This window comes from Rhinatrema bivittatum, chromosome 13, assembly GCF_901001135.1.
Source record: "Rhinatrema bivittatum chromosome 13, aRhiBiv1.1, whole genome shotgun sequence".
NCBI lineage: Eukaryota > Metazoa > Chordata > Amphibia > Gymnophiona > Rhinatrematidae > Rhinatrema > Rhinatrema bivittatum.
This window is the reverse complement of record NC_042627.1, coordinates 71,502,101-71,516,794: the sequence shown is the minus strand read 5'-3', so window position 1 is coordinate 71,516,794 and position 14,694 is coordinate 71,502,101. Positions and strand designations below refer to the sequence as shown.

The window sequence follows — 14,694 nt, the reverse complement described above, 5'->3', positions numbered from 1 at the left end:
AAGATTTGTCTGCGAGCCAGATGCAGCCATCAAAAGAGCCACATCTGGCTCGCGAGCCATAGGTTCCTGACCCCTGATCTAACAGGACCAGCAAGAATGACTGTTTTTTCTCCAGGTTCAAAAGTAATTTATCTGTGAGAGAAAGCAAAAGGGACTCTGTGCTTAGTGATTTCCGAAAACCGTATTGTGCAGGGGTGAGAATGTTGTGCTCCTCGAGATATTCGGAAAGTTGTTTATTTACAACTTTTTCCATCAGTTTGGAGATCATGGGCAGGTTTGCAATGGGTCTGAAGTTGGCTGGGTCAGTGGGTGAAGCAGTTGGTTTTTTCAGTAGGGGTTTGAGGATAGCAAGTTTTAGCTGATTAGGAACTGTGCCCATGGTTAAGGAGGTATTAATGATTTCTGCAATAGGTTTTGCGACTGTGTTAGGGATGGCGGTGAGCAAATTAGTAGGGAGTGGGTCAGAAGGATGTGCAGATGGTTTAATTTTCTTAAGTAAATTTTCAATCTCCATGGCGGATGTGGTCTCAAATGACTCTAGTTTAGCATTCAGAGTGGGTTGGAATGTGCTCTGAGGTGTTGGTAGAGTATGATGAGTTGTAAGGGAGCGAGTAAGGTTTGAGATTTTTGTCTCAAACCTTACTAGGAGCATTTCTCCCAGAGCCTTCCCTGGTTGAGTTCTGGTTGCTTATCCCTTACCCCTAGGGGCTGTGGTGCCCCCCCCTCCCCCCCACAGAATGGTTCTTAGATCCTGAAGGAACCTTGCAGCCCTTAAACCAAGAAGAAGAGATAAAGGGCCGGTGGGTTCGGCATGTGTGACCCAGTATCGAGCGACGTTTTGCCTTGCCACCCCAGGGCGATGTACGAGTGGAGCTCCACTCCTTTTAGAGACTGGGGGGGGGGGGGGGCAGTTGGTTTTAATTGATCCTGGTAAAATTATCACCATGTCCGTGGGATGGAGGATTTGTCTTTTTTGACTTTCCACACCAAGAAGTCGGAGAAGAAAATATCACCCTTTAAAACCCACAAGCAATATGGGTGCAAAGATTGCAAATTACATGCCCTACTCTTTCCAGAGTTTGCCTTGTGGATCTCTTCTAACTTACAGGGCTGCGGCTGCGCTTTGTGTACGCATCTGAAGACACTTCCTGTGCGGTTCTTACTGTTTTGGTCCGTTTCTATAATCAAACTAGCACAAGTCCTGTGGGACTTGACTGCAATCCTTGTAGAGAGAGAGAGAGAGTTTTTCTAGGTATTTTTTAAAGCAGTCACATAATAAGGAAGTATATAAAAACATAGGAGACGAATGCAGACGAGGAATGCAAGGACTCTCAAGCGTGCATGACAGTGAGCTTTATCCTGGTATCTCAGCTTATCCCCTGCTTTCCTGAATTTGGTCACTGTTTGGCACGCAGAAGTGTTTTCTAACTTTACTGCTGAGCCTGCCTCGTTCATATCATCGTGACTTCTTTTTCTAGCGTTTCCTTTCCACTGGGGGGGAAAAAAAAAAAAAGTTTGTGTCTTATGCATGATTTTAACCTTTTGAGGTATCTGAATATCTCGTATCGGATCCCCCAGCCCCCACCCTTCCTCTCTTCAACAGCAAACATACTGCATTAGGTCCTCAACTCATTTCATAGGGCTTGGACTGTGCAACACTACATGAGTGGGGAGAAAAAAAAAAGATTGCACCATTTTGTTGTCTTTCTCTGGCCTGTCTTTAATCTGTCTTTACTAAATGTCCTAAAGCACCAAACTAAAGGAAAAACAGTCATACAAAGGAAGAAGGAAATACTCCTACACGGGCTACCGCTACCAGTGTTTAGTGGTGCCACAATATCATCAACGTTTACCTCCAGCGCACCACTTCATATTTTTAAAATATTTTTATGTTGCTCTGTCTGTGTCTCCTGGTCACAAATTCAAAGATTTATTATTGAAACTCTGTCCATGTTGGGACTCTTCTTGTACCATCAGTGGATGCGTGCTGCCCATATAAGTTAAGTTTATTACTTTGACTTCATTATCAAGGGACATTGAGACTGAGCAACCAAAAAAAAAAAAAAGGGTGGGTTGGAGGTAAACGCCGATGATATTGTGGCCTCACTAAGCAGGGGTGGTGGCAGCCGGTGTGGGAGTGCTTAATCTGTCTATATCATTTTTCAGATATATTTCTTGAACTGGGCAGAGCAGTAAAAGTAAGGTCTCACCCGTGAGTTGTGGCTATCGGTGCAGATGTTGAATGGTTTGGGTTGAGCCCACCCCGCAGCGGAAGCTACAGTGGTGCGGTCTAAGATTGGAGTGTGTGGGTTGCTGAGAGACCGAAGAGCATGGAACCAGGCTCGTCTGATGGGGGAGGCTTTGAAACTTTTTTCTTTAGGGTGTGAGATCATCAAAATACCCGTGCGCTTGCAATAGTGGGGGACTGTCAACCGGGGTATCCTCTTATTTAGATTACCCTCTGAAGACCTCTTTTTTTTTTTAAATATTCATTGGGGTAGCGTCTGCTCTCTCAGAGACCCAAACATACAGGGGTGATTGGTACTGTGACTTGGAAGGGTCTTGAAGTGATAAGATAGTGGCTTTATCTCCTCTCGTGTCACAGTCTTGTGGGGCACTGCTTCCATTATACTCAGATCTATCTCGCGCATCCCGAAAACCAGGCCTGTTTGTAGCTCTGGAGGACCGGAGTTGGCCATCCATGTTTTATAAGGAAAAACAATCCCTAGATAGTTGGAAATGAAAGCTTATGGCGCCAGAACCCAGCCCTGATTTCGACTGAGCTGGAATCCCAAAGGAGCAGGAAGAAATGTCTGTTCCCTAACCCCCCCCCCCCCCCCCCGAAAAAACCAAACAGTGGATGAGCATTAATGTGACTCTTGAGCAGTCATGTACACCAAAGAGTGTGTGGGTATAGTGAGAGTCTGTTTCTGTAAAGGTTCAGTGTTTTGAGTAGATTTTCCTGTTGAGGCTGGTGATTGATGCTGTCTGTACATATATGACATGGTCTGAGTACCTTTATACGAAAAACGTGGCATATCAAAGTATGAAAATGAAGAAATGTGAGCGAGCTGCTCGCCGATTGTGTCAAAAGCTACCAAGCTTTCCATTTATTTTTTTTGTAGTGGTGGGTGGAGAGGTGAGGGATACAGAGGTTAAAAATAAAATGTACAAATGAGTGGAGAAGAAATCTAGCTGAATCCTCCTCCCGTTTTTACTGCAATTTAGTGATTTATCATCCCGATAATGGGGACAGCTAAAAATAGCTTGGCAAAATATTCAGCTTGGCTTGTGTTGTGATATATGAGGTTCTAACAGGCCTCTTGTTTTTTATGGATAGACTCCACTGTCAATGGAACTGTAGAGCAGCAAAAGCGAATTATTTCATTGATAATTATGACTACCTCCATTTGGGTAACAGCTCGGTGAATCCTATTTTTACTTAAGGCTGGTGTACACTTGACCATGTAATAGTGGCGATTCGGCGGAGAGCTGAATGAGGTTACTGAACTCCAAGGCCTGTTGAATCGGTCCTGGAAGGAACAACCAAATGGGAAAGGCATTAATTAGCACCTCTTCAGAGTCTCCTCGAGGGTGGAGATCAACTCTGGTAGAACAAGAAACAGAGAAACATGATGGCGGATATGTAACTTTGAGGCCCATCTCATCTGCGTCCTTTCCTTGATCTCTAGCTTTTCCTTCACCACTTAGGATCCTCTGTGTCCAGCCCAGAATTTCTGTTCCTCCAAGACCTCCTTACAAGCTCATCCTCCTGAGCTCTGAATGGGGTCTTATTTATCTGAGACCCTAGATCTGGCTTCTTACATTTGTCAAATACTTTCTTCCAAATTGTGTCTGCAGGAAATATATATATATATTTTTAAATTAAACTCTAGGTTCCAGCATTCTCCCACTGTGTACCCTCTGCCCTGACTTCCATCTGGCACAGGGGCTCACTGGAGGGTCGGGCAAGGGCAGCACCCATATCTTCTGGGTTACTTTTTCAAGGTCCTTAGACGTTTTGACCTTTGTACCTCTCCTGCCCATCATCCAGTCAAAGTAAAGACCACACTGCACGAGAATGTGTTAAAAAAAAAAAATAATAATAATAAAGTTGTGTGTGTTTTTTTTTTACTGGCGTCTGATGGCAGGGAAGATAAAATCCACAGCAGTCCACCAAGGCGCTCAGTGCACCAAACGGTTCAGGAAGTAAAGTCCAAAAGCTCAAAAAATAACAGTAAACTCTGGGGAAGGAACCCTCCTCTCTTGGCCGTGCCTCTTCTCTGTCCCTGGATGCAGTTCTGCTCTTTCTCCTTGTCTCTGGAACGCCTCTCACTTCCTGCCCTCAGATGAGCCTCTGGCCCAGCTCATTTTGTCCCTCGGCAACTGTTCAGGATCTTCTTCTCCTGGGCAGTTTTCCCTCTGAACTCCCTCACAGGCAAAATCCTCTTTTCTTCAAACCTCCGAAGCCCTTTAGTTGGACAGAGGATTAAGAACGAACACCTCTCTCCTCTCAGACTACCTTTGGTGTTTGCCACCTTTCAGGAATCCCTCCGAGATTCCCAAGAGTCGTTGTCTCGCTGCTGGAAGCCTGGGCACCGAGATCTCAGGCCAGGCCACTCCTTCAGGCACCTCTCTGTTGAGCAAGAAGGATTGGGCCTGTCCTACCTGGTACTTTGGACCTGGATTGGCCGCTGTCGAAGACAGGATGCTGGGCTTGATGGACCTTTGTTCTGGCCCAGTATGGAGTTTCCTATGTTCTTGGGAACAAATCCACAGCCTCTCTCCTTGGAAGGAGAAACCCCAAGACCCCATCTCTTTCCTTGGAGGGAGAGATCTGAAGACCCTTTTTGTACTCCCATGGGCACGGGAGTTTTGTTAAACACATGACAGCTTCTCCTGGGAGTGTCAGACTTTTCTAAACACTCCTACTCTGACATCCCTCACGGGCAGGGTCCTGCTGAAATCATGGACTCTACATCAGTAACGGGCACATTCTGGGTCCCCCCTTACAAATGTGTGAAATCTTCCTTAGCTCTACAGGAAAACATGTTGTGCTATGGTGATTTTAAAGTGTGGTGTAGCATCTGTGTCTACATGCCACTCTGTTCTGGATGTGCATAGCCATAGATGGGAGCTATTTTGATAACGGACTTGCAATAGCATTAAGATCGTTTGCAATTATAGAAGAATAAAGTGGACAGTGACACTTTCATTGGGAGCAAACTGGGTTTTTTTTGTGTGTTTTATATCCAGTATTAAGGAGATCTGAAGGGCATGAGTGGTCATGAAGAAATGATAACGCATATTAAAATGCGCGTATGTAATGGTAATATGCGATATTATTCCTGAAGAGTTTCAAATGCAACCAACAGTGGATCATAAAATTCAGGTTTTGTTTTTTTTTAAACTATACAGATGTTTAAAGAAATATGTTTGAAGATAAACCATTTTATTAAATGCAGCCAGTAATGGGCACTAGAGCCTTCCCTGGAGCAGTGGTCGTTCAAGGTAACAACTCTGAATTGCACAATTGCATTGTTTCGTATTTAATACCCCTTTAGAGCACGCATGTGAACATGTGGGTGGCTATATTTGGCCAGATTTTTATACTGCTCTTCAGGATAGCTTGCCTATGTCTGCCAGCAAAAGGAGGATGATAGAAAAAAAGAACCGGGAGCAGAAATATTCCCTCTGCAGAACAGCGAGAATGGGCTTCAAGCGCTAGCTGGGAGCGTCGTCGTCTTCGGCCCTGCCGCGCGGATGAACTCCTCCTTCACTTGAGCGGAGTTGGCCCTCCCTCTGCACAGTAGCTGCCCTCGTAAGCAGTCACAAATGTCCCCGATTCACTCCATAGCGGCTATGGGATGATGGGGGGTGGGGAGTGAGCTGTCTCTCTCTCTCTCAACGGTTGCTTGTGACTTGGTCTGGGATGCAGAGAGGAGGATTATGACAAGAGGATGAGATCAGCTGTTATTATTGGAGCAGATTAGCCCTTTCAGCCATGGACTTGGGCATTCAGGCCCAGCCTGTGCGCTCTGGTGGAGGGAGAGAGAGAGAGGGTGAAGGTCTGGCTCTTCTCGCAGTGAGGGCAAACCTTTTCCCTGGAGAGACAGAGCACCCATTTTCTGTGTTATGAAAGGACTGGAAGGAGGGGGGGGGGAATGGGCTGATGTTGCTTTATTATTTGGGGGTTTTTTTTTGTGTGTGATCTGTCTGGGAAGTGAGTAAGTGCAGGAACAGTCCTTGCCATTGTTTAAACTAAAAATTTAAATGTTGCCACTTCTGGTTTCAGACTTGCAGAGCAACATTTGCAATTGTATTTTCCTTAAGCAATACCTGCTCTGTCTGGCTGAGAGGGATCTTTTCTTGTGCTCCCTACATGTTCTCAAGAACTCTGTCATTCTCTGAAATCTTCTACCGTGACCGTTTTTTTTTTTTTTTTTTTTTCCCCCTTCATCAAAGTAAACTTTGAGATAAGCTCACAGCTGCTTTCTTTTAACCGTTGGGTGCCGGATATCTGATTCATCAGCTTCTGATTTTTATAGTGTTGTTTGGCATTTCTCGGCCGCTGAGGTTAGGCCGGATTCATTCAGAAATTAAACAGTATTTGGAACAAGTGTTCATTGCAAGTGATTCCTGGTTTCATGGGCAAGGAGATTTTCCATATATGTGCAGACTTTTGAGGACAATTTTCAAAGACATTTGCCAAGGTAAACAGATGTTTTTACCCAGGTAAATTGTCCCGGCTGAATAATTGTCCTCCTAAGCATGCGCTTGGGCTTCCAGGGCGCGTGGGTGTGTTAATTTTTTTTTTTAGCCGAGTTACAAAGAGGCATCAACACACACATTCATCATCGGTGTGTTAAGGAGATTCAAACAAGGTGCATGCTTACGTACGTGGCATGCGAGAGTATTTGTGGTTCATGTGGCTGGTGACACAAACTCCTTCGGGTGTAGTCGTTTACGTTAATGCATCTGTTACATTTAGCACATTTTCAGAACTCCGCAGCCAGAATTCTCACCAACACCAACAAAAGAGAACACATCACCCCCATCCTAAAGATCCTCCACTGGCGCCCATTAAACATAGGATCCTCTTCACAGTTCTCACAACTATCCACAAAGCCACGCACAACATCTCCCCGCTCCATCTAAGCTCCCAACTGCGCCTTCATCCATCAACCAGACCCATCAGAGGAGCATACAAAGGGCACTCTCTATGAAGCAAAATCCTCTCTTCGGAAACGCGCCATATCTACAGCAAACGCGCTCCCTCCAGACATCAGACAAGAACCCTGCCATTCGATTCTCAGAAAGAAGCTCAAAACTTGGCTTTTTGGTTTTTGCCAGGTTCTTATGGCCTTTGCCAGGTTCTTATGGCCTGGATTGGCCACTGTTGGAAACAGGATGCTGGGCTTGATGGACCCTTGGTCTGACCCAGTATGGCATTTTCTTATGTTCTTTTCCAGGATCATAAGCCCCTGGTTCGCATCCAACTAGCAATTTCCTCTGCTTATTCTCACTTTCTGAACTAATTAAGGTCGTTCTAGACACGATGTACCCAGCTAGTATTACACTGACGTGAGTCTCTGTTTCTTTCACAAGCGGCATTTTTCATCTACTCCCCCTTTATTAATCTACATTTTACTCTATACTGTTTTCTGTTGGTTTTGTTTTATGATCCAATCCATTATTTAAGCTAGAATAGCTCCCCCTATCCAAGTTTTTGGACCCCCTATGCCATGTACCGTCTCCGGGCGAATTCTTGTTCTCTGTTTCAGTGTAAACCGATGTGATTTGTATTTCATACAGGAACACCGGTATATAAAAATCAAAAAGAAATAAATACATTTTAACCCATATTATTTTTTGCAGCACCATTGAGCTATTTAGCAATATTTTGTCCTCAATTACCTTATTAGCATAGATCTAACATGCATGTTGCTGCTTGCATCCCCAGTAATGCAGTTTAGTACTTTGGCCCTTTGTCTGACAAACAAACACAATAGGGTCTCTGCTTGATTTAAAGAGGAAGAAAATATAACATTTTAAATATTCTTCACCAGCAATAATTCATGCACCTGGATCCCGGTCCCTCAGCCTTATTATTTCACCGTTTTGTGTAGGGCACGTTTACTTCGAGCCGCATGCGATTACAACGAAGACCTTCCCTGCACAGCTTGCAGTCTTGGGGATAGCTGGGGAATGGGGGTCGCAATGAGTGTCGCTGGCAGAGGCAACCTTTGAACTTGGCTGTCCTGGTTCCCATCCCATTACGCTAACCACTAGGCCACCTGCCTTCTCTATAAATTAGTAGGGATGGGTTTCCCCATCAATTTCATTTTGTATAATGTTTATTTAGTTTCTTTAGTTTAAAAAAAGAAAAGGAAACAAAAAAGGAAATAAAAAGAAACGAGGCCTCCCATGCCCCCCCACCCGGAAAAATGCTGGGGCCAGAATCCTCCATGGCCCCCATTTATCCTATACTGGGGGACCCGCAGACAGGGCCTTGCCTATGGCCGAGGTCGCAGTGACCTATCACGGCCTGGGCCTAGGCGAGGAGACCAGAGACACCACAATCTCGGCCTAGGCCCTATGCAAGACCCAGGTTTCAAGGCCTGGACCTGAAGCCCAGGCAGCATAGGCCAGTGCCCAAGTCCGAAGCCGGGTCCCGATGCCGGGGCCTCTGCATGGATCCAGGCTCGATGCTGGGGCCCAGCCCAGAGGCTGGGTCCTGATAACTAGATCCCATCACCAGGGCCTCAGCCCAGGCCTGGGTCCCAATGCCAGGCCTTGGCTTGGACACAGGCCTGACACAAGGACTTGGCCCGAGTTCATATTCCGAAGCCTGGGCCCAGGCCAGGAGGCCAGGCCTCGGAGATCCTCTTCAGCATCGTATTTCTTCTTGCTGTCTTCGTGAATTGATGCCGCCTGCTGGGGTTGAGCCAGAGTTCAATTAGCTGCCATACATCAAAATGGCACCCTCATCTGGGGAAGATGCTCTGCAGTTAATTAACTCCAGCATGACCCCCAGTGGAAGGTATAAGTTTGTGAAGAAGACAAGAAGATGCTAAAGAGGGAATCTGAGGCCTGGCCCTGGCGTTGAGACCAGGGCACTGGGCTGGACCACAGCTTTCGACCTGAGCCTGCAGTATTGGGTCTGGGGCATGGGTCCTGATGGGCTAGTGCCACCCTTCCCCCCACCCGGGCTATTACAGATGAATGAGGGCTGGCACTGCTGCTTGGCAAATCCGAGTCTGGTTCCCAACATCTGTTCCTGCTCCTTGAGCTGGGTGGGTGATGGAGGTGGTGGAGGGGGCAGCGTTATCCATGACCTGTTGGGGGGAGAGAAGGGGGGTGACTGTACCCCAGTCACTGTGCATCAGCGACACTTTGCGCCAGGTTCTGGGGGCCCTGTGCCTTTCGGCCAGAGCAGGGCTTGATGGGACAGAGGGAGAGAACACTAAAAATGGGGGAAAGCCACCCAGTTAGTTGCAAATAAAGACTTACGACACCAAATCCTCTGTCAAGGCCGGTTCCTGTTGATCTGGAAGCCTGAAGACGCAGAAGGAAGCTTCCAGATGAAAGGAAAATTAATAAGTCTAAATGAATGGCTCTTTCTTTGTGCATTTCAGCTCTTAGGATGGTTGGTGAGACCGGAAAGCTTGCTCCTATTCCCTGGGCCCTAGCACTCCTGCTGAGCCATCTCCTTCAGTCTGCTAACCAGCACAGTCCAGGCATGTGCACATGCATGCTCCCAGGCTTACAGGCAAGACCGCTTTCAATACACAACTTCTAAGCATCCTCCGTGAGTGTAAGGATGAAAGATTAAAAGGGCAGAAGGAAAGCCACTTGCATTGCTTTCCGGTGTCCTAGTCTAAAGCCAAGATATCAGCTGACAGAATTCCTCTCTACCCCCACCCAAAAAAAAAAAAAGCATCTGTAAAGGGTTTTCAGTTTGTGTTTTGTTCTGGCTAGCGTTCTCCAAGCCATCGGCTTCCAGCTTAGTGGGAACGTGCGTCGGCCCAACTCACTGCCGTGCTGGTAAGGAGAGGCTTGGGAGTCCCAGTCACAGCTCGTGGAGAGTAGCGCGCAGGCCCAGGAGTGAAACCCCCATACTTCCATGGCGGCTGCTCGGTCACCCCTTCTCTGCCAGTTGCTGTTGCCTTTGTTATTGTGGCATCCACTACTCCAACTCTGGTCTTCCAGAGCCTCGTCCTCAGGACATCCACAGTGAACATGCAGGAGACAGATTTGCACGCACTGCCTGCCCCCTCTTGTATTCAAATATCTCATATGCATCCCTTGTGGCTATCCTGACAGCCAGACCTGTTTGTGGCTTCCGGAGGACTGTGCCGTCCTCTGTCCTCTCATTTCTGCTCAGCCTGCTGACTTCCCCTTTCCACCACCCCCTCCCCCTCTCCTTCAGCTGCTTTTCGTGTGGGGAAAAATTGACGGAGGCGGGAGGCACCTTATGGACTTAACCCATTTATTGAGGCCTCAGCTTTCCAGGACAGATGGAAAAAAATCTCCCTCTGCCTCCGATGAGCTTGGGTCTCCAGCTCTTCTCCGTTTTTGGTGGCCTCTTCTGAGCCGCTCCCATCTTCTTGACGTTCTCCCAGGAGACCTCACTCCTTTCTCTCCTCCCCCCCCCCGTCTTTCTTGTACTGCTCCGTCTCATGGTCATTAAAGCCCAGGGGCTCTGTCCCACTGCCTACAGCTCTCCAGCCGGGAAGCCTGCCGCTAATAATTATCATCATCTTATCTGCTGTTTTAGTGGGCCCTGTTTATGGCATTTTGCATTTCATGGACGCCAAGTGGATACGTCATCTGTCAAGCCTCACAATACAGGCACGAAGAAGAAATACGTCCTGTGAAGGCTTTTTCACTTGAGTGGGGTAAGAGGCGGATGTTAGGGGTTTGTTTTTTTTAATCAGTGGTGCAGGATAATGGAACAGTCCTATTGCTGGCAGAAAGCTGGTTTTCAATCATCTGTCACAGCTGGCTAATAAAGAGTTTTGTATCAGTCCGGTTCATTTGTATTGATTGAGCAGGCTCGAGGTTTTTATTGCTGGGTGCTGCACAAGATTAAGCGAGCGTTTTTCCATGCTGTTCTTCCGGTAGGAGACCAAAAGATCTGAAGGTCTTGTGTGGCAGCCTGTGGCACCCATGTACCAACCTTTTCTGGTGTGTACCTAGCAGGAATGTGGTCTGTAAGTAAACTGGCTAACGTTTGATTTTTTGTTGGAAATTGCATTTGACTTTCATTGTGGGTGCTATTTTTATGGCTCTTTACTAGGTTATAAAATATTTAGGCCCGGATTTTCTTAAAATCGCAGGCCTTGGGAATCGCGCAGTGAATCGCCGCGAAAGGTGGACTTTTCGCGTGCAAAAGCTATAGAAGTTCATTAAACTCCATTTAAAGGTTTTAGTGTGTGCATGAGAAATCCAGAACTGTAGGCACTGTATCACTGTAGCTCAATGACTGTTTTTTATGCATTTCTGTCAAATATCCCTGCTGCCCCCTCCCACCTTCCCCTAGGCCTGGACAACAGAAGAATAAGCGTCTTCTCAGAATGAGCCCTAATAGGCCATGTTTTTATCTTTTAAAGTCAGCAGCGAGCCCTTTTTGTTGAAGGTGAGACGATAAGGCTGTGGGCACGCCTGTGTGTGCTGCGCCACCTTCCCCTCAGTCTGCTGGCACACTGGACTCGCCATATCTCATGATGTGGCACAGTGACCCGGCTAAGGAAAGTCAGGCTGTGCTCTTCTCTGGACATGACACAAAACATGTAAAAAAAAATAAAAAAAAAAATCACCGCTTAAAGGGGGGTTTATTTCATGACAAACACCAATGAGGGGAAGTCACTAACGCACATACATGAATGCATTGCTTCACCTTCACTTAAGATTCCTTGAAATTACACTCAAGGTTGTCCCTAGAGCTGTGCGGCATTCGGGGCAAATAGGTCCAAATGGGGAAGGGGAGTCCAATGCATAACAGCTGGCCAGCTGTAGAGAAATCCTGGCACTAACATGTTGCCCATTAGCTATTACAGATAATAAATATTGCTCATTAACACAAGATAAATTGTTCATCCCATTTTTGCTGGTGGCAGAAAATCCATGTTGCACATAGGAAAAAAAGGAAGCTGGTTATAACCTTAGCAGTCCATGTTTGTTTTGGATTTCCCTTTCTGCCTTGTGTCAGTACGGCTGAGTTCACACTGCAAATAATTTCCGCGTTAGGATGCATGCAAGAGTTGCCTCTGTCCAGCTCTAGGCATCTTCTTCTCTTTTCTGAGTTTGCCACACAGGGGCTGGAATGAAAACATTTTAAAGCAACGTCTCTCCCATGCACATTTTAAGTTTCTCTTAGAAAATGTATTTTTTGAGGAACCATAAGTTTGATGTGCTGTGTCCAGTCTCTGTCATGTGCCACGTTTGGAGCTGACCATAAAGTTCCTGTGCAGTTCACAGTTCACGTTGCTTTTAGGTCCCCGTAATTGCGGTATAGGCCTGTTGATCTTTTTGGTACCGTGAAGCTGCATTTTTTTTTTTTTAAAATTCTGATTTCTTTCTATTGCAGTGTTCTGGGTCATGAAACTTAATCCGCAGAAAGCTCCGTTATATGTAAGTAAAAAAAATTTTAAAATATTAAACCAAGAACAGATTTTAAGTCACCAAAAAATGTAGCTTTTGATTGCCAGCATTTATTTTTAGACTTTTCACTTTTGTTTTACAAGTCACAAGATAACTGCTTTCGAATGTTGCACTGAAATTTAGCAGCAATGCTGAAGTTAGCCACATTGCAGGTAGGCACAGAGGCTGTGTTTGGCATTTTAGGATGCTAGACTGGACTTGTGCATTTCAAGAATGATATTCCTTGGTCAGCTGCTTAAACGGTTAGCGACCGAGATATCCAGAGAGGCCTGAGAGCTCAACATGAGGGCAAGGGGGATTGGAGAGCACCAGCGTCTGCTAAACTGGGGGAGGCAGAGCACAGGGCAGTGTGGGCACCGGTTTGAACAGAACTGCATCTCATTTCTGATGGAGAAATGTCAGCTTTGCAGTTCCCTAATCCTTCCTTTGAATGCGATCTGGGCTTGTATTCACTTGAAAAGCATCATATGATTGTTGTAGTTATGAGTTTTATTTATTTATTTATTTGCAGTTTTTATATACCGACATTTGTTTAGTAACCTCACATCGGTTCACAGATAACAGAAACATTGCAGCTGTGCCAAATAGAACGAACATGTGCAACAGTGCTTTACAATAAACATTTACAATAAACTTTACAATAAACTTGTTAACGAACATATGCAATAGTGCTTTACAATAAACATGTTAACTGGGGGGGAGGGGAGAGAACAGTGGAACAATGAAAGGGAAAAATAATATAGTGGTACAAAGCAAATTGTTATCTCACTGAATTTATAAGTCTATAAATATCTTCCCCCTATCTCGCCTTTCCTGTAGGGTCTGCATGTTTAGATCTTTGTCTGGCCCCATGTGCTTTAGAAAGAAGACCACTGACCATTTTAGAAGCCGCCCTCTGATCCAGCTCCAATCATTTTGTGTCCTGGCTAATCTTTTCATGTTTTCCGGGCCGCAGGCATGGGGGATGTGTTTTTTCTTTGGCGCACAGGCTGTTGGCCGCTCAGATCATGATAGGATGCTGGATGTCTTAACGGGTGCAATGGAAGTATTGAGACTGGGAATGTTGGCAGTTTTAAGGTGGGGTGCAGAGAATGAGTTTTCGTGTTTTTGTCACATTATGCAGATGGAAGTGAAGGTTAGCTTCCTTTATTTATTTATTTATTTACTTATTTTGCACAAGGTTAGAGCTAGAGCACTGTAAGAACATAAGAAATTGCCTTGCTGGGTCAGACCAAGGGTCCATCAAGCCCAGCATCCTGTTTCCAACAGAGGCCAATCCAGGCCATAAGAACCTGGCAAGTACCCAAACGCCTGGTCCCTGGCTCCTTACCCCAGGGCAGTGGATTTTTATGACAGGAGGGAGAATTCCCTTCCCCTCTCCTCCCCTCCTCTCGCTCATCTCCAAATGGCAGGGACCTCCCCAGTGGCCCCTGTTTGCCTTCCCTTGGAAGCCATTGCGTAAGGTTTAGATGAGAGGGGGGGGGGGAGGGGAGTTCAGGTGTTAATGCTAAGCCTGCCCTGCTGTGCCATCCTGGGGACTTTTCAGATCTTTCATAGGTCTGTATAGAGGGGGGGGGGGTGCCTGGCCCCCTCCTCTTTATTTACCCTGGGAGGAGTGTGGGAAGGAAGGGGCAGAGAAGCAGCTTCTTGCCAGAGAGCATAGCCCCCCACCCCCCAGCTCTGGGTGACTGAACATCCCCAATATTGCCCTTCTGCACTCCTGCAGATTGGGAACCGAGAGCTCGGTGCTGCAGGGTTCGGGGCAGAGGTGTTTAAAAAAAAAAAAAGATGGTTTATAGTAGTCCTGGATGGCAAAATGGTCACCATCTGTTCCGCTGCGTTCTTGGTTTACAAATGGGGGCGGGGTTTGTTTGATCGCATTCGTGGATCACAGTACGGCAGGGGAGAGAAACGACAGCCTCTGCCACCCATCCAGGGTCACCGCCTCAGCCAGGTCAGCCCCAAATCCCGGATGTGCCTCACTGCGCACGTGGAGATGGAGACCTGTTTTTTATTTTATGTTGTTTT

The 14,694-nt window shown here is 46.4% G+C and overlaps 1 protein-coding gene across 8 annotated transcripts in view; it reads left to right on the top strand.

Annotated features, from left to right (window-relative positions):
• Positions 1-14,694, top strand: part of AKAP13 (A-kinase anchoring protein 13) — a 336,318-nt gene that overhangs the window by 46,952 nt on the left and 274,672 nt on the right. For all 8 annotated transcript variants that reach the window (XR_003852464.1, XR_003852465.1, XM_029575495.1 and 5 more), the window contains exon 2: positions 12,593-12,636. Coding sequence is in view for 6 of the 8 variants with exons in the window: in XM_029575495.1 (XP_029431355.1) it covers positions 12,604-12,636 (33 nt within the window). In the remaining 2 variants the exon portion in view is untranslated. The remainder of the gene's footprint in view (positions 1-12,592; positions 12,637-14,694) is intronic.